Raw genomic sequence first — 22,572 nt, 5'->3', positions numbered from 1 at the left:
ATCTAATATTTGTGTCACATCCTATCTACTAAGATGTAAGCTCTGGTTGATTTTTGAAGGCAGCATACTGTAGGTGTATCATTTGCTACCTTTGATATTCTACAATCTTGTGCATGGTGGAAATAAAAATGGTGTCCAAAGGAGCGGATGAAAGGAGTAAATTAAATCATAAATGAATTTTTGGTAACACTTTCTATGAAGCCCATATTTATAATGCATTGTTAAGGCATTATACATGCATTATACTGAATTCATAATGTCTCATGATACACCCTATAATAAGTTATAACTTCTCATAAATAATTATAACTACAGTTATAATACATTATAAGGCTTCCCCTATTCATAGTTATAGAGTATAATGCATTTTAACACAAGCAACATCCAATTTTAATGTAGAAAAAACTAATAAAGTTAATCATATATGTGCTGTACAGTGTAAACTGTCAAAAGGCTTTATGATGTGATCATAATGTAAGTGGTCTTTGCCTGCTTTAAGTTACAAAAGCAATATCTTCAAATAAACAGCCATAACATAAACTTGTAACATACAATACATTACAAGTCAAACATATATAATGGAAGTTATTTATAAAATAAGTCTCCAAATAAGATGCACAAACATTTAAGTTTATTGAATAATGAGTCCATTATAAAATCAGTTTGATTTTTTATTATTTTTATTCTTGGGTGTGTTTACTCCCAAGAAGATTGGCTGCATGTGTGAGCAACATAATTTTTGTTTCGAGAGAGAGAGTTTCCGATATATTTGAACCTTGTAGCTTAACAAGTGTTTTTTGTAATATCTCAAAATTGACATTGTATGCGTGTTATTTTGTATTTTGTGCATGTGTAATGTGTATAACTTCCAGCATGACTTGAAATGTCTTATAACCACTTAAAAATATCTTATGGATGTTTATAAGAAGACATCGTTTTTGTCACTTAACTTAAAGCATATCTATTACTGTATATACATTACAAATATTTATAATACATTATAACTTCTGCAGATAAAATTGGATGTTGCTTGTGTTATAATGCATTATACTATATAACTATGAATAGGTAAGTATTATGTATTATAATTGTGGTTACAGTTATTTATGATGACATATTATAAGGTGTATTATGAGACATTACTAATGTATTACAATGCCTTTACAATGCATTAAAATTTAGAAAGAGTTACCACATTTTTTATTAAATTTTTAATTCAACTTAACATAAATGAGCATTGTAGTCACTATTTTTGCTTATTCGTAAAGTTATCTCTAAAAGCTAGGGTATAATTTTTTTGGTAAGCTTTTCCGCATGCCATTCTGTCTCATGCACGGTTGAGCATTCAGCCTTTCAAAGCACACTCTTTTGACTGTGAATGAATCCGAATGCGTTTGACGCACTATGACTGCTTTGTGATAGTCTTTTAGTGCAGTCGATAGCAAACATGTCTAGAAAAACTGGGCTGCACGCCGACATCTGCGCATACTGTGCTAATGATGAAATTTGTGTCACATGCATTGTGCACAAGACGTAGCAGCATGTGGAAAACTGAAGTATACTTTGGCCTTAAAGCTCACTTGAATTTGTTTTAACCATTAGAGATGACATTATGGTGCCTTGGAAGCCTGTCTGAAATCACTTTGCTTAGAAGGTGCCTTCATATTTAAAAGCTGTTTGTGAAGTCATTGACAGACTGGGCAGTGAGGCAGCAAAGGCAGCTGCCTTAGATTTTGAACACAGCCATTGTGAAAGAGGCTAACATGACACATAAGCACCAATCAGCACTTCCAGACAAGCAAAGGCTGTTTGTACAAGAAAGCGCTCCACAAAGAATGTGGAGGAGGAAATGCAGTAATACACATCCCAGAAATGACACTGATAGAAATGCATGTAAGTAGAAGACAAAAATCATGCACAGGCAGCACATAACAACACACACGTTGGGTGCAAACACAGTTTTCCAAATTAGGCTTACTTTCTGGTGGAACGCGGTCTTTGTGGGGGCAGCCAGACAAGCTTCGATGGTGAGGATACAGCCCAGTGACATGGCCCGTGCCATCACAGCCCGGGGTGGGACACTTGCTTTCTTTTTTCTCTCCCCTTGAGTCTGCAAACGAAGATGGTTATTGGCATATCCTGTTACAGTCACAGTAAGAGAATCCCATTAACCTGGGATAGCATTTATGCTTGAGTTACAGCTGTTTTCAAACACTGTCTGTTTGCTTTGAACTGGACACATAAGGAATATACAGTACCCTCAGTGAGACCTGTGTTGTGTGCATGTTGCTTATCAACTAAGTTTGGGAATGAGAGTCTCTGTTGCTCTCAATTAGATAATATTTTAATTAAATGTTTGAATGGAAAAAGATAATAGAGAATGACTTATTGTATTGAGAATAACAGAGAATGCATATGTTTGTGTAAAACTGGCTTATCAGCACTTCCACCAAATGCACATATCTGGGTGATTATCATGACCATCTCTACCATACCATCCTAAATTGTACTATTAAGATGGAATAAATACTTGTGTGCATTGTACAACAGAGAACTAATTTCAAAATCACCTCTCAGAATGAAACAGTTGGAAAAACATCTTATGATCTGAGACTATTTGTCTGGAACCAGGTCTCAGTGCAAATGTTCAAGATTTGACACAATCTGTGCTAAATTTCTGAATCAATCAGGCCTAAAAGGAATATTCCAAGTTCAATAAAAGTTAAGATCAACTGATAACATTAGCATTAATGTTGCTTACCATAAAAAAATAAATAAAATAAAAAAAATAAAAAAAAACATTTAGACTTGTCCTTCCTTTGCTAAAAAAATACAGTGGAAGTGAATAGGGCCAATCCGTAAGCATTAAAATACTCACTGTTTCAAAAGTATAGCCACAAGACATAAACAATATGCGTGTTAACAAGATTTTAGTGTGATAAAATCACTTACTAACCATTTCTGTGTAAAGCAACATCCAATTTTACAACTTCGTTGCCATGACAACATAATGCTGTAAACCCTAAAACGACTGTAAAAATGACCATTTAAACAACTTTACAGTTCAAATAATACATGAGTTTTAAATGAAGAATTAATGTAAATGCTTTTATAAAATTATACAGTATGTTTCACATTTCCTTCTTTAAACCCTCCAAAAATTTGCTCAATTCACCTCCATTGTAAGTGCCTCACTGTAACTGTAACTGCAACTTTTGCTTTTTTTTTTTAAAGAAAAGGAGGGATGAGTCTAAATTATTTTTTGTGGTATTCAACATTATGCCGCAAATGCTGTTCATTGAGCTTAACTTGTATTGCACCTGGAATATTCCTTTAAAGGGTTAGCCCAAAAATGACATTTCAAAATGAGAATTTACACACTTTTGTGTCATTCCAAACTAATATGACTTTTTTCCTCTCTGGGGCACAAAAGGTTTGGCAGAAGCTTAGGGACTGAATGTTAGGGACTGTCTCAGGGGCGTCATGCTCAATCAGAAGACGTTTTATTTGAAATTTCAATAATGTATTTGTACCTTCGATAATTATATTAAATGATTACTGCATGAAAATTAAAGTCTGTGGCAGAAATCTTTATTCACCTATCTAAATTTTGTCAGTCCAATCGAGTCACATGTTCTGCTATAGGCGGCATCCTACTGCGGAAAGCGCAGTATTATGGTAATAAAAATTAATTAATAGCATCAACTACACTGCAGTTAATGCTTGACAACTATGTCTGATCTCTGTGGAACAATCAATCAGTTTTTTTCATAGTCTAATATAGATTATCGGTATGTTCATGTTTTTGAATTGATCACTGTTCATATCCTTTGGTTTTGAAATGCAAATGTCTTTTTGCAGCTGCTGCATGTCACCGACCATCTCATAGAGAAAATTTTAATCAGCCAGCATTTAGCTTTTACTAATTCAGTTCTGATCGATATTTCTCTGTTCGCTATATATACATTGTGTGGCCATCGCTGTATATGGAATAGTGAACAAGTGAGCAATTTCACATTTAGGCTTCCGAGTTCTATTCGTGGTTAAATTATTTTATGGAGAAATAACACACTCATGGAAAAATACAAACCATTTTATTAAGTTAATTTTCTTCGTTTTATTAGCTATTACTGAACACGGAATACAATATTTACAGTAATTGCCTCATTCACAGATAGGCCACATTTTTTCACTCTCTATTGAGCTGAAGCAGTTGTGGGAATCGTTGCATTTGTGCTGGCGCCTTTTGCACCACTTCTCATGTCGTATATGGAAAAAAACCTGCACAAAAGAAGTGGCAAGAACACCAAAAAGTTATATAAAACCACCTGAAGATGAAGATTATCAGACCACCTGATAAAATGTAACCAAATGCAACTATTACTGATAGACATTTATTGACAAATAGTTTGACCTTTGTCCCCCCTCAAAAAAATAGGTGCATGACGCCCCTGGTCTCAGTCACCATTCACTTTCATTGTATGAAAAAAAGATGGAATGAAAGTAAATAGGGACAAACATTCTGCCTTGTCTCCCTTTGTATTCCATGGAAGAAAGCCATACAGGTTTGGAACAACATGAGAGCAAGTAAATGATGACAGAACTTGGGATGAACTATCCTTTTAAGGAAAATCTGGTATGTTAGTACATTTACGTTTATTAATTTCCCAGATGATTTATCCAAAGTGACCTACAATGATTCAAACTATACCAGTGCTGCGGGCCTATAAGGTGCTGCGAGCCACATCGCTATAATAATTAAAAAAATGGCAAGAAGCTATTAGATTGCCACTATGAATAATCTTAAATTGTATGCTTAATATTATGCAAGTTTTAATCATAATTTGTGCTCTATGGTATGCTTGTGTAGGCCCTACATGTAAATAAAGGATAGGGTATTTCACTCACAAAGAACTCTTATAATGGGACAGTGATGATTCTTATACAAAATATTATACTCATTTATTCACATTTTTATCTTTTTGACGTCCATTCAGTGGCACTGCAAAGAACATATAGATCTGCTACTGAGTGTTGGGTGTGACCAGTCACAATAATCAGAATCAGATTACATTTTATCATTTTATGCTCCCGTTAGGGGTCGCCACAGCAGACCATCCGTGATCCGCATATTTGACTTGGCGCAGGTTTTACGCCGGATGCCCAATCCTGACGCAACCCCCAGTGGCTGGGGTACTCTCACTCACACATACGGGGCAATTTAGAGTCTCCAATTCACTTAACCTGCATGTTTTTGGACTTGTGGGGGAAACCAGAGCACCCGGAGGAAACCCACGCAAACACGGGGAGAACATGCAAACTCAAGTAATGCAAGGAATTACTCTTTATTTTTCAAAGAATTACTCTTTATAGCTATACAATTATAACATCTGTTCTGTTGTTACTTGCGTTACAAATACGATTTTAATTTGATCAAAATGATTGCACTTCATTTTATTTTGTAGACGTGCATGTGGAAGCTGAGCGCTTGCATCAGGCACAGATGTGCAAATGTTTTAAGCGCTATCTTCTACAGTATGTCCTAACTCAAATGGCGCTGGGAAGCCTGTGAATCACTTTTCTTGTTTCATTGAAATATCAGAACGAACCAATTAATTACAGTATACTTCCCAGTGCAACAGAGGACGTTCTGGAAGAGTATGCTCAGTTCACACATCTCTGTGCAAGCTCAATAAACTCTTTTCAGCTGCTCGCACAACATCAGCTCTACTCAGTTGTATGATGTGAGGTATCGGGATATTTTAACAAGAACAAGTACATGAGTGAAGTATCTAATCTGATGTCAGTCCTTTAATAAATGCATCATTCTTTCTGCAGGGCACTTCATCCTTGGAAATAAGGAATATTCCAAACTCCTGTTGAACTCTGCCAGTGGATGAAGCTGATGACGACAGCACAGAACACACTAGTGGAGACGATGCGCTGTGAAGAGCAGCTGCACATGACAGCGACATCCAGTGCCCAGAATATTAATTTCATATAATTTCTCCATAGCAGGCCTAGTTCTGTTTCTAAAGTCTATTGGAGCAGTCTATCGGAGCAGTCGGAGGGCCGCAGATGGCCTGCGGGCCGGACTTGGGACACCCCTGAACTATACAGTTTATCAGTACAAGCATTCTTTAGTAATAATCTTCCTCCTTTATTGGCAAAAAACAACTGCTGTAGAATTCCAATAAAATGCAATAAAAATAATGCTTCCTGTCAGTCAGAACAGTGTGATCACTCAACATGTTTAATATAGACACTCCAATATTTATCGCCAATAATAGTTTCTGGAAACAAGGTGTGAATTCTTGGTGTGATTCTATAATTACTCGACCCTCTGAGTGTTCCAGGACTGTGGTTGTGCATTAAAAACAGGAGGATGCTCTACGATAGACAGCACAGACGCACTCACTCAGATGGAAAATACAGTGCCAATGGAAATTATGGAGCAAATGGAAGGCAATTAAATACACAATGCTGTCTGAGCAGCGAAAAATGATGACCCATTTAAAGTACTAGCCAGGAAGAGCGGTTAGGTTGTGTAAGTAAGGGTGATCTGAGGATCCTTCACACCATAACCACTGTTTGTTAAATGCAATACTGATATGCTCTTGTAGTTCTGATGGGTAATAGCTGTGCATATTAGATATGATGGTTCACTCCCAATGGTAGTGGGTGTGGAATGGGAAGGATTTGAAGAAATAAACCATGTATGGGATCCAAGGGGATGATATTTGCTTTCCTAACAGGCCGTGCAGATTGCAATTACTCATGCCTGACAAGGTAAGATTCTGATGGTACCATGCCAGCCTTTTTCAGCGACATAAGCTTTTGTCACTATGGAAGTTGCTACCATTGTGACCTGAATGTTTAAGGGATAAACTTGTAATGTTACAAACAGGCAGACTGTTAGGGACTGACAACTTCAATCACCATTCACTTTCATTTCATCTTTGTTCCATACATCTAAAGCGAATTATGACTTAAGTTGTCATTCTGCCTAACATCTTCCTTTGTGTTCCATGGATGAAAGGAAGTCATACGGGCTTGGAACAACATGAGGGTGAGTAAATAATTCTGAAATTTAAAATCTCATTATGGGTTTTATTTTTACCTTTAGGGTAATATGCTCTTTTTGCACCATCATGATGGAGCCGGGCCCTGCGTTCTTCTGCACCACTGCTCTGCCTTGGGCTGTGATCTCCATGGAGGTGTTGATTGTCCCTTCGAGCCACCATCTGTTCTGATGCCATTCTGTCTCTCAAAACCTTGGCACGCTCTGATTCGAGAGCAATGGCCTTTTCCAGCAGGGACAAGTTGCCTTTAGTCATGTCAAAAGCTTCATCTGAACGTTCAGAGGCCACTGATGTAGTATCCTCATCTCCTTCCTGGGCACAGCTAGAAGGGTAGCCCCTGGAAGCTGGGCTGAGCTGCTCCTCAAGCTTCATCAGATTGACCATATCTGAGTAGTTCCTCTCAACGGGTCTCTGCTGGTCCATGTGGCAGCTCTCGTACCTCGGCATGTGATGCAATGGGGGATGATGATGATGTTGCTGCTGCTCGAGCTGGTGCTCCATTGTGGGTCGCTCAGATGGTTGGTTCTCACTCAGTTTCCGGGCCAAGTCAAAGCACTGGTTGCGCAGACACTCCAGGCTACTGAGGCACACCTCCTCCTCACTCTCCTCTGTCTGACCATGGCCGTTAGTATGGCCAGCTCCACAAGCATCTCCAGACTCTGGGTATCCATCGTCGGGCAGCACTGCTCCATGACCCTGTGCCAGAAGCTTCAGGGAGTCCACTGTCTCCCGTACCACATCACTGTCCAGGTCAACACTCAACTCTCCCTTCTGACCTTCATTTTCACTCCCTTCATCATAGTCCTCATCATCATCCTCTCCTGCACTGTTGGAGGAGTTGCTGTTCATCTCCGACTCAGTCATGGCCTGGTAGGCAGCATCCTCTGCAATTTTACCCAGGTTAAGCAGGGATTTGGCCACCAGCTCATCATAATTCTCGTACTCCTCATTGTTCATGTTATTGTTATTGTTATTGTCCTTCTCAACCATTTGATTGGATTTTGATTGTCCACCACTAGAATAATTGTCCACTGTAGAAAAAGGAGAAAAAATTATGGAATACATTCCTAGTCAGAAAGTACATGAGAAAAATTTAAGACAATTGCATGAAGGTTTATGGACATTTCCTAAACAAAACCAATACAGTGCAACTGTCTGGTTCCAGAAGTAAAATTACCATTCATTTTTCCACAGGGGAATTGATTATTAATGATAACTTAGGCCTACCGTGTGTTCTAAAGGTTGTTAATTTAAAGGTGCTGTAAGCAATTTTTTCATGGAAAGGTATGCAAAAAATGTGTCACGGTCCTGCCACTTTGGTCTTGGATTTTCATGTAGTGGTGGGATCGTGGCCATCTCCTCTCCCTGATTGTCCAGTGATGTCTTTGTCCAGAGGGTCTTGCCTTGTTCAATGTTGTGTCAGGGTTCAGCCACCTCTGTTGGTAGTGTTTATTATCTGGTGGTCGAGCTCTGACACATTTCGTGTCTTATTTTGTGGCTGGGTGTACATTGCATTGTTTGTTTACTTTGCAGTGGGCACTTAGGTTTTGTCTAGTCTGGTGTTTGTGTGAGAATGCATGGCATTGCTTTATTGGCATTGTCATGTGTTCTCTTGTCCTGTCATTGTCTGTTGACATGAGTGCATGTTGCTTGTGTTTTCCTGGCAGCATGTGCTCATGTCAATTGTCTGTGTCGGTCATGTGTTAGTACATGGCTTTGTTTGGTTTCCTCACTGCCACGTGCTTTTCTGTCTTGAGTGATACCCCGCCCTCTCGTTTGCCTTGTTACCTTGCTATCTGTTTCACCTATTCTCCCTTGTTAGTCTGCTTATTTAAACTCCTTGTGTTCAGTCTTGTGTCGGATTATTTTGTATGAATTCCTGTTGGTCTGTTCCCCGTTTTGCTCTGTTTTTAGTTTGTTTGTTTCTTTGAGCTTTCAGTTCTCTCTTGTTTATCTCCCTTGTGAGAGTTTTTGTTTGTATTTTGTTTGGTTTGTAATAAAACTTAGGGAAACTGGCTCCTGCATTTAGGTCCTTCCTTACAAACCCTGGCATAATAATCCAACCACTTTGGACCTATTAGAGAGAACGTGGGCTTGCTATTGAACCCAGCTCCAGCCCAGGAGGAGTCGGTCTCCCAAGACACCACCCAGATTCTCAACATCCTGACCTGCTATCAGCACAGTCAGCCCATTGGCATTTTTGCTGAGGAGCTTGCAAATGCGGCCATCAGGTGGTGTATTGATGAGACCGCCCTCAAACTCCTCTTCCTGTCGGGCCTGGACAAGTCCATCAGTCCTGAGGAGCTGGGGGAGATTTTATATTGGCCTTTTTGGGATTTGGTGGACAATGCCTGACGGCTTGCAGAGATGGATCTTATGCTGCAGGCGTGGGGTCCCAAATCCCCTCTCAGCCAGTGCTCCTTCCATGCTCTGGCTCTTCCCAGGCTGCCCGTGGGTGTCAGAGAAGAGAGCAGAAGGAGCTCCACGCTGACCGCCAGGAGGCAGCGGTCATTCTCGTTGTCTGACTGCCTGGAGGCGGCGGCCATTCCCGCTGCCGACCATCAGGAGGCGGCAGCCATTCCTTCTGCCAACCGCCAGGAGGCGGAGGAGCCCGCTGTTGACCGGCGGGATGTGGAGGAGCCCACGGATGACCTCCAGGAAGCGGCGGTCGTTATTACTGCAGTGTTTCTTACTGCCCGGAAGAGGAGGAGAAGGGTCCCAACTCTGCAGGTGCTGCCAACAGCCATGGAGGCCGTTCCCCAGTCCCTGCCAGTGCTCACCACCACTGAGGCTGTTCCCCATTCTCTGCCAGTGCTCACGGCCACGGAGTCCATTTCCCAGTCTCTGTCAGTGCTCACAGCCACAGAGGTCATTCCCCAGTCTCTGCCATTGCTCACGGCTATGGAAGCCGTTCCTCAGTCTCTGCCAGTGCTCATAGCTATGGAGGCCGTTCTCCTGTCACAGCCTGTGCTCACAGCTACGGAGGCCATTCCCATCACAGTCTGTGCTCACAGCCACGGAAGCTTTTCTACCACCAGTGCTCATGACCACAGTGGTCGTTCCCCTGCCGCTACCGGCACCCACGGAGGTTGTTCCCCTGTCACTGCCAGTGCTCATGGCTACGGAAGTTGTTTCCCTGGTTGAGCCGTCTGTCTTCACTCCCATCCTGGAGCCGCCTGTCCTCCCTCCTGCCGGCTCTGTCCTGGTCTGCTCCGCCCTGGTCTGTCCCTCTGGCTCTGCCCTGGTCTGATCCACTGGCTCTGCCCTGGACTTTACTTCTTGCACTGACTTCTTGTCTGAACTTATGTTTTGTCTGTTTGTTTTATCCCATTTGTGCCATCCGCCTGTTTTTCCCCCACCCTCCCTTCCCTAGGTTTTGCCTTTTGTCTTGTTTAGTGTCTGTGTTGGTCTTGTTTTGTCCTGGGATGCCTGGAAGTCATGGTCCTGCCACTTTGGTCTTGGTTTTTCATGTTGTGGTGAGATCGTGGCCATCTCCTCTCCCTGATTGTCCAGTGATGTCTCTGTTTGTCTTGCCTTGTTCTATGTTGTGTCAGGTTTTGGCCACATCTGTTGGTAGTGTTTATTATCTGGTGATCAAGCTCTGTCATGTTTCGTGTCTTATTTTGTGGCTGGGTATGCATTGCATTGTTTGTTTACTCTGCAGTGGGCACTCAGGTTTTGTCTAGTCCGGTGTTTGTGTGAGAATGCATGGCATTGCTTTACTGGCATTGTCATGTATTCTCATGTCCTGTCATTGTCTGTTGACATGAGTGCATGTTGCTTGTGTTTTCCTGGCGACATGTGCTCGTGTCAATTGTCTTTGTAGGTATGTGGCTTTGTTTGGTTTCCTCATTGCCACGTGCTTTTCTGTCTTGAGTGATACCCCACCCTCTCGTTTGCCTTGTTACCTTGTTATCTGTTTCACCTGTTCTCCCTCGTTAGTCTGCTTATTTAAACTCCTCGTGTTCAGTCTTTTGCTAGATTATTTTGAATGAATTCCTGTCAGTCTGTTCCCTGTTTTGCTCGGTTGGTTTTTAGTTTGCTTGTTTCTTTGAGTTTTCAGTTCTCTGTTCTTGTTTATCTCCCTTGTGAGTTTTTGGTTGTATTTTGTTTGTAATAAAACTTAGCGAAACTGCCTCCTGCATTTGGGTGCTTCCTTACAAACCCTGACAAAATGTTCCTACTCCCTGAAAGATATTAATGAAATACTGTAAGTGTCCTGAGATATCTCACCAGTCTCTGTGACAGCTCTAGACTCTGTAAACAGCAAACAAAAATGTGTCGTGCTCCGCGGACAAAAGCGCTTTCTGCCTTTCAATAATTTTGCGCATACTCATAGTATTGTAGTTCCAATTTTTAAAGGAAGAGAGGGGCCTGTGAATATCGTCTTGGTCATGGGGGGCCTTGAGGTGGTCAAGGGTTGAGAACCACTGATTGAAAGTCCCCATGAAGATCCTTGACGAGCGCAGTTCAATTTGGTGTTTTGACATATTTCCTACTGAAACAGGATGTGGGTGCAGGAAATGTCAAACAACTAGTCCCATTTTTAAAAATAGCCAATAGGCTTTACTGTACAGCCACAGACACACATACCCCTTTCCACCATGCTACTCATGTCAGAGCCGCTTTCCGGGGAAATTCTAGAGGCGATCTCAATACTGGCCAGCTTTTCCACTGACTTTTGGAACCAAACGATGATCTAACTGACAACATTAATCCATAACCAGCCCACAAACACACACAGCAAGCACATCATGGACTTTGCTTATGATGAGGCTTTAACCACTGTGTAAATCCATTGCAGATGAATGAGAAACAAGCGAAAATAAGATTATATATATATATATATATATATATATATATATATATATATATATATATATATTGTATATCTATATGTTTTAAATCACAATACACTAAGCATAAAGAATAAAGAACAACTGTACATCTCAAGAAACCTCTGGCAGCACAAAAAATATAAATAAACTCCAGCAACTTTCCTCGCATCCGAAAAATGAAAATGAATGAGAAAAACACATCCAGAACAAAGACGACTGAAAAAGTGGGCAGGCACTGTTGCGCTCTATAGCTTTAGAATACATTCTTGAATACGTGGTGCACTAGGGCTTTTCATTCTAGTTCAGACTGGCTTGTCCACCAATGCGCCATGATAAATTCACAAACGAAATGTCAGGCCTCTCTGTAATCTGAAGCGGCCTGAACACTATCATTATGAAAATGTAACGTCTCATGAACGATAGCACTGATGCAGCAAATCTAAGACAAATGTCATGCCATGGTTTCACTTACAGCTTGATGACACAGGTAAAAAATGTATTCAAATAATCAAATGCAATTTAGTAAGATGGTAACTGCCACTATGCACTGAAATATTCCTTGAGTATCCTGCAAGAGATACCAATGAATTTCAGAGAGACTGCAATATGGAAATATGGTAGGCGGCACATGATTCACCAGACAGCCTTTTCACATTTCGGAAGACATATTCATGTTCCGTAACATGTAAGCAGCACGGGCTGCTCTGAAAGCCTCTCAATTGTGCTGAAGAGATTTCAGTGTTGCCAGTATTTGGGACAGAGGCGGATGAGACTGCAGGGATAAGCAGAGGATGAGGTGCTCTGTTTCTTGTACCAGAAATATCCTCAGGAGGAGCCCATTTCCCAAGGGAAGGGGTGGGAGGCTGAGTGTATTTGACACCTCCTGGAATGGCAGTGTGCATGTGTTAATAACTCGAAGAGCCTCTTCTCTCCATTACTCTGGAAGCACTGTCACAAGCGATTGAGGACACCAGAGAATGAGGGTGAGGTGAATACTAAGGAAGCAGTTACATCTGCTTCCCCTCAGTTTCGAACAGGGAGGTGGAATGTTCCTTGCTGTAAAATCCACATTAATTAGAAGGCTGAGGGCTGACCATTCTCTGCAGGCTGTATGCAGATTTCATTGTGATTCAGCAAATTACATAAATGATTTGAAACTAAAACGGGCAATTTAAGAAATAAAACAGATGTAATAATTGTGACTTTAATGACTGCACATTCCATTTTTGAACTAGATTTCAATTACACTCTGAAATGTCTGTTGACCTACAATGAGCTGTTATTGGTTAATTTTTCATGTAGAATTCTAGTCTGAAAGCAACTAATTGTAAATCGATTTCTTTCTAGATATAAACGTTTCACATTACAAAGGCAAATCATGTGTACAGACTCCTCCTATTGCTTACCTTGTTGATGACACTGATTTTCATAGTATTCCTCTTCATCGTGCTCATTTTCATCTTCCTCATCTTCTTGCTCTTCTTCCTCTTCCTGCTCTTCATCATCACCATCCTCCTCCACCACTTCCTCATCTTCTTCTACCTCTTCCTCCATCTGCTCTACCTCCTCTCTCTCCACCTCCCCTTCCTCTTCCTCTTCTTCCTCTCCGGGTTCCTCATTGTCATCAGAGCACTCCTCTTCTTCATCATCTTCCCCTTCCTCTTCTTCCACTTCCTCTACTTCTTCTTGTTCCTCCATAGCCTCCGGCTCATAGTTTTCGTAGATGGAGGGCTCTCCATCAGTCATAGTTAGAAACAGACGCCGTTTGGAAGCTGGCTCCTGTGGAGGTTTCTCTTGGGTTTTCCTTTTCTTAGCCAAGGGGCATCCATAAACACTGCATAAAATATACAAAAAACAAAACCCCATTACACTCAACATTTCTCAATGCAGTGTTTTAAAATTACCTTGAATGCCTGAGGAGTGTCTGTGCCACGGCTCAGCCCTTAGAGATAAGAAGTATTAGAATAGTTTAAGACATAGCAAAGCATTAATAACCACTGGCACATTTATTTATGTAAATGCGTGTGCTGCTTGAACTCTAGTCCCACAAGACAGTGCTATTCCTAAACCGCCCAGGCTCGTTTATGAGACTCATCCTCCAAAATGCAAACAAGGCATAGCTCATTCTAGCCCTAGCCCTCAATTACACAAATCCCATAATAATAATTTGCTTTTGAGAAATTCTATTTTAATTGCACTAAAACAGCATGTTCAATTATATATGGTTTGAATGTAGCATCCATTAAATCAATTATTCAATTTTTATATGAAAGACTGTAGCTTCACAAAAATGTTGAAGGTTGTTGGTGTGTGGAGTTATGAGTCTAATTTATCAGCTGGGAAAGATGCATTCCGCTAATTTATAGAATTATTGAATTGTTGAAGCAAGAAAATATTTAATGCATAGAGCTGTCCATAATTTTCATTTACAAAGGTTTCCAGAAACAGTTTAATACAATAAATGTTAGATAGTATAATAGAAGGTTTACTTCAAGGTATATTTCTGACGCCCGATAAGTAAATTATTATTATTATTTTTTTAATTTAACCTTATCCTCAAGCTTCCTTTATAGGTCATAACCTCAAATCTTCAGCTCAGTTTAAAACTGGGTGAAGAAATTTACAGCACAGCAAAATGGGTTGCCTAGAATCAGGAAAAACAAGCCATCACACGCATTTTGAATGACACGAGGACAATAAAATCCTGGTGGAAAACTCAAACGTGAGCTGCTTTTATAACCTGTTCTCACAGCTCTCATGCTTGGTCAGGGCTCACCGGAGTGTGAAAGGTGCTCTTTACTGGTTGTTATCCTCCTCATCCTTTTCATCCGCAGATTCGGATTTCCTAAGGGGCCGTTCACACAGAAAGCGTTTTGCACATGTCTGTGCTGTCCCCCCCCCATGTACACATTCGTTAGACAGACGTCTTTGACCGTTGTGCCACGTCTCTCTGTTTTTTCAGAGTCTCGCACAGGAACGCTGCGTCTTTTAGATGCTGTGTCAAGTTAAAAGTACTTCAACTGTTAAAAACACTTCTAAAGTCACCTGCTGCTGCATTTAGCTTTTTTTGGAAGGACACATTCGGTGTGAACAACCCCTAATGCGCACTATCACCATCACAATACGGATATGCGTGCGGCTAATAATATAATTGAGGGGGGTTTTGTGTTTATCGTGTCACGTGAGTAAATTAAAATTGCCATGGAAACCATAATTTCTGTCAAAATGCCACAGTTGTAACAGTTATTTTTACTATAATTAAACTTTGGTTAATAGGCAGTAAGCCACCACCACTGGTGCTAGTTTGTTTACAAAGCGGTTGAAACATTAGTCAGAGATGCAGACTTTTTAATCTGCATAATATAACTTGATTAAGAGCAGCTAATAAATGTAGATTATAACATCCAAACAGTTTATTTAAAGGAAGGGAGGGGCCTGTGAATATCGTCTTGGTCATGGGGGGCCTTGGAGTAAAAAGGTTGAGAACCACTGATTGAAAGTCCCCATGCAGAGCTTTGACCAGCACAGTTTGATTTGAAGTTTTGACATATTTTCTACTGAAAAAAAAAGTGGCAAATTTCAAATGATTCATCCCATTTAAAAAAAAATAGCCAATAGGCTTTACTTTTCAGCCACAGACACACATACAACTATCTACCATGCTGCTCATGTCAGAGCTGCTTTCCAGGGAAACAAGAGAAGCGATCTCAATACCGGTCAGCTTTTCCAAAGACTTGAGAACGGAACGATGATCTAACTCACAACATTAATCCATAACCAGCCCACAAACGCACACAGCACATTGCAGCCTTTGCTTACAACAAGGCCAGTGCAGATGAACGAGAAACAAGCCAGTGAAAGATAATATATCGATGATTTTAATCACAATACATTAAGCATAAAGAATAAAGAGTTCTACATCCCAAAAAACCTTTGGCTGAACAAAAATATAAATAAACTCAAGTACCTCGCATCCCACTCCCACGTTTGTGCATCCCATTCAGAAGTGATCATCCCTATGCCCTATTCCCTTCGAAGACAATAACCTTCCACTGTGAGAGCTTCTGATGGCTAAAAGGTGATAATGGTCTGTCAGAACTCACTTTTTAAGCAAATCTTATTGGAAATTCTGTTTGGAACGACCCTACAGGTCCAGGATTGATTGTGTTCCCTTCTAAGTGCCCTGCGCAGGCATGATCCGTGCCAGTTAGGACACAGCCTGATACGCAGAACTGAACAGTTGTAGGGGGAGGGTGTGTTCTCGTTCTAGAAAGCATTTGATTGGACATGGTTTATTAACCTCTATGTAATGTCATGGATGTTCCTATTTAGTCTATTTAGCCGGAAGAGAAAAACTACAGATTTTAAATGCTTATATCTTCTAAAAATGAATTTTGTTAATGTTTAGAATTACACTAACGTATAGATGACCTTAAAGTTAACAGATATGGACTAAAAGCAGCAAAACTTTAATTTTGGTTTTACAGGGTCACAATTTTAATAGCACTGAGTGGCTATTTTTATACATACAAATTTTCTCTTTACAGTGAGCAATCATTCTTTTCGATCAGTTCAGGTGCTTATAAACTTATTAAACAGTTTTTTGTCACAGTCATCTTCAAACACACAGTCAAAATGAAAACTCCTGCTCGACAATTCCTCTGTAAATACCTTTTCAACAGAAAAAAGGGAATTATAATGTGGTGGGGACAAAACTGGCAATGGCAAAAAGTGGTGGGCGACATGTTTAACATAAGTGTCACCTATAATGGCCCCCCTAATTTCATCCAAAAATCTGTCAACAAAAAAATTTGAAGGACATCTGATTTTAATTTATTATGGTTTAATAGTACTAACAATAAGTGTGGTACTGATGGTATTTTGGCAACTGCTTCCCAAAAAATATGTGGCATGAAATCATTTTTAAACATTATAACCCAATAATGCATAAATCGGTGTATTGGTGTGAGATACCCATTTTTCTCTTTTTTATTTTATTTGTTTAAACCAGGTGCTTGTTATAGATGCTGCGCTTCTGTGTGGTGGCGTGTTGTGCGGGCAGCCAGCCAGCATCGTCTGTGTGGGTGAGGGCGTTCACGAACAACTCGGAATGACCTTGGACACCTTCGCGTTTCCCACTGGCAGGCCACGCCAATTAAAACTCCAGAGGTAATTAAACCACATTTGAATACGTGAGCGGAGGCAGGATTTGAGTGGGACTAAGGTAATTATGGCAGGAGAGAGAGAGAGAGAGAGAGAGACACACAGAGAGATCTGCGAGACTTTCAGGACCGTCGGGAGAAATAATGACTTCAGTCAGACAGCTCCTAGCAGACAAATCCTCTGATGAACTTAACTAATACCAGAAGTGGCCAGAACCTTAGCCTAGGTCTACTCTGTTTGATCATTTCCAGGGCAACCATCATATTAACTGTGCAAATATCGGCCTCCTAGTAGTAGAATGATGAATGCGAATGGTTCTTACATCTGTTTCTAAAGCGTGAGATTATTCTTAATTAAAAGTCTTCAAATAGTCATTCTGTTGCAATGAGAGACCTCAGATTTGGTAACAAAAATGTTTCCTCTTTGGTTTTAATTGGCCTGAATACCAAGGGCATGTTCAAGCTCTTCTCTATTGTTGTTTCTAGCTGCCTCCGCGCCAGGCACATTCTTACAGAGTGTGACACTATAGGGCCGTGGAGGCGAATTCAGATGCTACAGCTGGCTGTTCATGTTGGAGTTGCCATAGGAGCACACGGCTCCTCTGCGCTTCTACACTGCAACATCCACAGGCATGCGTGGCAAGGCGCTGTCACCATGGTGATCTCCCCCTCAGGAGTGGGATTTGCCATTTGAACAGACAGACAGACAGAGTGAGAGAGAGAGAGAGAAAGAGAGAGAGAGAGAGAGAGAGAGAGGGAGAGATCAGTGATTCTCAGCCTGACAGACATCTCCCCACTACCCTCCCTTCATTCCATGCCCTCCCAAAAAGCAGAACAAAGGAGGTGCTGGTGTTGTGCATTCTGCAGGGCTCTGTCTATCTCCACAGCTCAGTTCCCTACCCTGTCACTGCAGAGCCCGCCCCCCCTCTGCCTCAAAACACATCATACAATCACATTACCACAAACACACACCGAGAGGCTGTTTGTGGTGATTATGTCCTTGGCGATTCAATTTACCACAGAGACTCGTGTAGGTTGACCCTGGAATGGGGTTTTAAATCTCAGTAGGGTCAGTGAAGGCATAAAATATGACTGCCATTCGCACAGGTACTGATCTCCATGAGATATCAGATGGCTGAACATGGGAAACAGCAGAATGGAAGCTTTTTTCTGGTTGTTGCTTTAAGCTGGAGATTTGTTGTCTCCAGACTATAGGAAAACAGCTCTCTAATTATACAGTGATCATTCATGTAACAAAATGTGTTGCATGTAGGGATGCACCAATATAGACATTTTTGGGTGATACTGATTTTTTTGTCCAGATCTATTAAATTATTAAAAAATACATTACAAATGCAATTCACACAAAAAAATTACTTGAATACACCTCTTCTATGATGAACATTTTTTCAATTACTGAGTTCATAGTTATTATAATTTCTTTAAAAAATAAGCACTGAAACCATTATATTTTAAAATATGATTAATATTTTTAAAACATTTGTCCATCAAAGTCATGTGCTGCATCCGAATATCCATACTTCCCTAATATATAGTATGCGAAAAACAGTATGCCAATGGAGAAGTATGTCCAAATCCTCAGTATTCATGAAGCAGCAAGTGAGAAATACCCGGATGACCTACTATTTCCGGTGAGATTCTGAAGTGCAGATCAACTGGACACTTAAAAATCCCATGATCCCTTGAGTGCTGAGGAGATTTAAAAGAAATGCGGAGAACCGCGAATCGGCCAGCTGTTTTCAACAGTAAGTGCTATATATACCAAGAAAGTTATTTATTGTGCTTCAGTGGTGCTTGTTTAACAAAACCAGAGCAGATTATTTCTGTGATTGTTGTTATTACATCATATATTTTTGTTTAGGTCATTTGGTGTAACACTGAGAAATATTCATGATATTTGTAAAAGAAATAATTTTCACCTTGAAAAATACAGTGTTTAAATTTTTTTATTTTTTAAATTAACATTTAATGATTAAGTTGCGTATACACTCATATACTGTATTTAAGGTGCAAGGAAAGCATTTTTCTACCTTTTACTTGATAGTTACACCACATTACATTTTAAAGTCATTAAGTCATTTTTTTGTTCTTTTTTTTTTTAATGTTATAAAAAAAAAGAAATAAAAAGAAATAAAATCCATTTGTGAAACCAACATGGACTCTTTGAAACCAACATGGACTCCATGGACATGTGTTTTAAACTAGATTTTTAAAAGATATTTAATTTTTATCACCTAAGACTATGTTATTTGTCAATGGCCCATACACCTAAAGACAGATATTTTATCATTCCTGTTTTAGTCACTCCCACTGAACAGTGAAAATACAGCAAAACATGACGTAACAGCCAATGACACATGTGTAATGCATCAAGAATTTGATCAATAATCAGCCAATATATATCAGTGGCTGATACAGTGTTGCATTTTTTGACGCATAGATACACAAACGCATGGATACATACACTTAAAAAATTGTATAGGGTTTAATGCTTAGCACTGTCTGGCTAAAGTAAATTAAAGAGACATCTGGCACAGCGTCACAGTTGAATTAACAGTTTAGGTGAATTACAAAACACCAAGATAACAAACAAGCCCTCAGCATGTATGGCGAAGATAATTTAGAATGACTTGATGAGCGATGAAGCCAACAGACCGCATAGACTGTATCCTAAAGACCTACCAAAAAACAGAGAGTGTGAATAGAAGACAGAGGACAGAACTGCATGTGCCGCCCACACAGTCCAGAGCCCATCTGTTTGCATGCTTGCTGGTGAGTTACCGGCACACAAATATGATTTCTCCCTGCTCAGTACATACAATAAAAGTGTATTTATGGCCTAAAGAATGTCATCTTTAAGTGTTCATCATTCTAAATTTCAGTAAACTCTTCAGAAGGTAAAAGACAAGATTCCATCAGCAGCTTTGTCTCAACAATGGAATTTCTGTGGCAACAGTTCCATTGACTTGAATTGCCCAAAAGGCATTAATGTTGATAAATACTCCATTAGTATCAACAGCAAGTTACACTTCAGTGGCTTTTAAGTAATAATCAGATCCATATTTTCTGACCTCAGAGTAGTTATGTTTACTGCATATTTTGAGTGGCAATATCCCTGTGAAAAATGCAAAAAATGGAGCTCAGCTCTTCATCAGCTACAAATATGCTTTAAAATGTTCAGAATAGAAGATGTTATCTGGACATTTGGGGTCTTTTAATTATTGCGGAACTGTTGAGGTTGAGGTCTCTCTTTAATTTGAACACCTTTTTGCCACTTAAACATATCTTCATATCGAGTGGGAGAGCATAATTTTAAAGAATGCCATTTTGAGGCGCAACCAAAAAGCTGTTTTAGAGCATTAATATACCATTTTTTGCCATAAGAAAACTCTTAAAAAATAAAAGTAAATATTTTTTTATAGTTCAGGTTGTTTCTCAATAAAAATAATCTGTGCATGTTGGTTTAAAGAAATACACTACTAGGCTGTGTGCCCTGGCCAGTGTCCCAATGTAGCTTTGTCTATCTTGGTCTCTGTATCAAACCTTATGTTTTAATAGCTAAATTATTTTCTCCTTCTCACCTCATTACTAACAAACAGTCAGCTAACTTGCCAAGCCAAAGTCTGTGGAACGCAATGGACCGTGCTCATTTTTAGAAATATATGCTTCCTTGGTAAAACAATGCATCTTAAGCTGGTTTAAGCTTGTCTTTCAGCCTGGCCAAACCTGCTTAAGATGGACAAACTGGTCCTCCAACCTGCTCAAACTAGTTTTAAACTGGTCTAGCTGGTCTTCCGGCCTAGCCAAACTGGTCTTAAGCTACTCTAGTTGGTCTTCCAGCCTGGCCAAACTGGTTTTAAACTGGTCTAGCTGGTCTTCCAGCCTGGCCAAACTGGTCTTAAACTGGTCTAGCTGGTCTTCCGGCCTGGCCAAACTGGTCTTAAACTGGTCTAGCTGGTCTTCCAGCCTGGCCAAACTGGTCTTAAGCTGGTCTAGCTGGCATTCCAGCCTGGCTAAACTAGTCTTAAGCTGATCAAACTGGTCTTCAGCTGGTCTAGCTGATCTTCCAGCCTAGCCAAACTGATCTTAAGCTGGTCAAAATGGTTTTAAACTGGTTTAGCTGGTCTTCAAACCTGGCCAAACTGGTCTTCAGATGGACTAGCTGGTCTTCCAGCCTGGTCAAACTGGCCTTTAGCTGATCAAACTGCTTTTAAACGGGTCAAGCTGATCTTCCAGCCAGGCCGAACTAGTCTTAAGATGGTTTTGTTAGTCTTCCAGCCTGGCCCAACTGGTCTTCAGTTGGTCAAACTGGTTTTAAATTGGTCTAGCTGGTCTTCCAGCCAACCTGATCTAGCTTGTCTTCCAGTCTGGGTAAGCTGTTGTTTAGTTGCTTTAGCTGGTCAGCCAGCCTGACTTGCAGACAAGGGACAAACTCCTCTAAAATCATCAAAATAGACCAGCATAACCAGCTTGGCTAGGCTGGGGTACAAGCTAAACACCTTAAACAATTTATACATTTTTGTAGATATGAATTTTCATGGTGTCTGCCACAAACTTTGGTAGAAAATGCCTTTTCCTTTTTTAAACATGTACAGGTATAGGCCGTCTCACACATCACATTTTCTCACAAAACATTTGAATTTCAGCATCTACAGTACATTGTCTTCTTATTTTTCTGGTGGGAGAAAATAAAATTGTGGATGAAAGAGCCTAGCATTAAAACCTGTGCTCTTTGGCTATCACAAAGGAAAGGCCAGATTGTGCAGATTAGAGAAAGGAGGTAGTGTGCTGTATTGAGAAAAAAAAAGGAGAGAGAGAAAGAAAGAGCAAGTGGGAGAGTGTATGCGACGATACCATTCTCTGGGCCCTGCCACCAGCTCTTGGCTCAGTTCCCATTCTTTTAGTGAGTGCTACCTGTCAAACCCTGAATTATACAGCCCTGGGCTTCAGCCTACGTGAGTCATCCATCTGAGAGGGAGGGAAACAGGGAGGAGGAGAAAGGAGACTGGATGGAAGAGAAGAATAGAATGAGAGAGGGATGGAAAGAGAGCTGCAGGAGGAGCATGGGAAAGGTAGAGGAACAAAGAGACAAAATGTGGGGAAGAGAAAAAGGAGGAGCAGATAAAGGAATAGAAAATAGGAAAGTGGAACGAGAGAGAGACACAGATGGAGATGAGAAGGAGAGTAAGAGAGAGGGCACTAAACATGATCTGCAAAAAGCAATTACTAAACCCTGTTAAAATCATAGCAGTTACACCTGTACTGACACATCCTTTTAGTACAAGCTTCAGCATTTGCTAAAAGGGCTACATTCAAATGTAGAATGAGTTGTCTGATGTTTTCAGAAAGAGTATTAATCACAGAGTGTGATTTTAGATGAGAAGAAAATGGCACATTAAAGGATACCTCACACATGTTTGTTCTAATATTTTACAATAAAAAGCATACACAGCTTGCATAAATGCAACA

General features: G+C 40.3%; 1 protein-coding gene and 1 long non-coding RNA gene across 5 annotated transcripts in view; one reads left to right on the top strand and one right to left on the bottom strand.

Moving 5' to 3' along the window:
- Positions 1-22,572, bottom strand: part of LOC127410153 (myelin transcription factor 1-like protein) — an 84,728-nt gene that overhangs the window by 23,929 nt on the left and 38,227 nt on the right. For all 4 annotated transcript variants that reach the window (XR_007892087.1, XM_051645245.1, XM_051645247.1 and 1 more), the window contains exons 6-8: positions 13,327-13,754; positions 7,121-8,113; positions 1,979-2,110 (exon numbers count right to left, since the gene is read on the bottom strand). Coding sequence is in view for 3 of the 4 variants with exons in the window: in XM_051645245.1 (XP_051501205.1) it covers positions 1,979-2,110; positions 7,121-8,113; positions 13,327-13,754 (1,553 nt within the window). In the remaining variant the exon portion in view is untranslated. The remainder of the gene's footprint in view (positions 1-1,978; positions 2,111-7,120; positions 8,114-13,326; positions 13,755-22,572) is intronic.
- LOC127410173 (uncharacterized) lies at positions 1,936-6,229 on the top strand. Its single transcript, XR_007892092.1, has 3 exons — positions 1,936-2,027; positions 5,099-5,325; positions 5,839-6,229. It is a non-coding gene; the product is annotated as an uncharacterized LOC127410173 (long non-coding RNA).

The sequence above is a fragment of the Myxocyprinus asiaticus genome, chromosome 19 (assembly GCF_019703515.2).
Source record: "Myxocyprinus asiaticus isolate MX2 ecotype Aquarium Trade chromosome 19, UBuf_Myxa_2, whole genome shotgun sequence".
Lineage (NCBI taxonomy): Eukaryota > Metazoa > Chordata > Actinopteri > Cypriniformes > Catostomidae > Myxocyprinus > Myxocyprinus asiaticus.
This window is presented reverse-complemented; position numbering and strand designations above follow the sequence as displayed.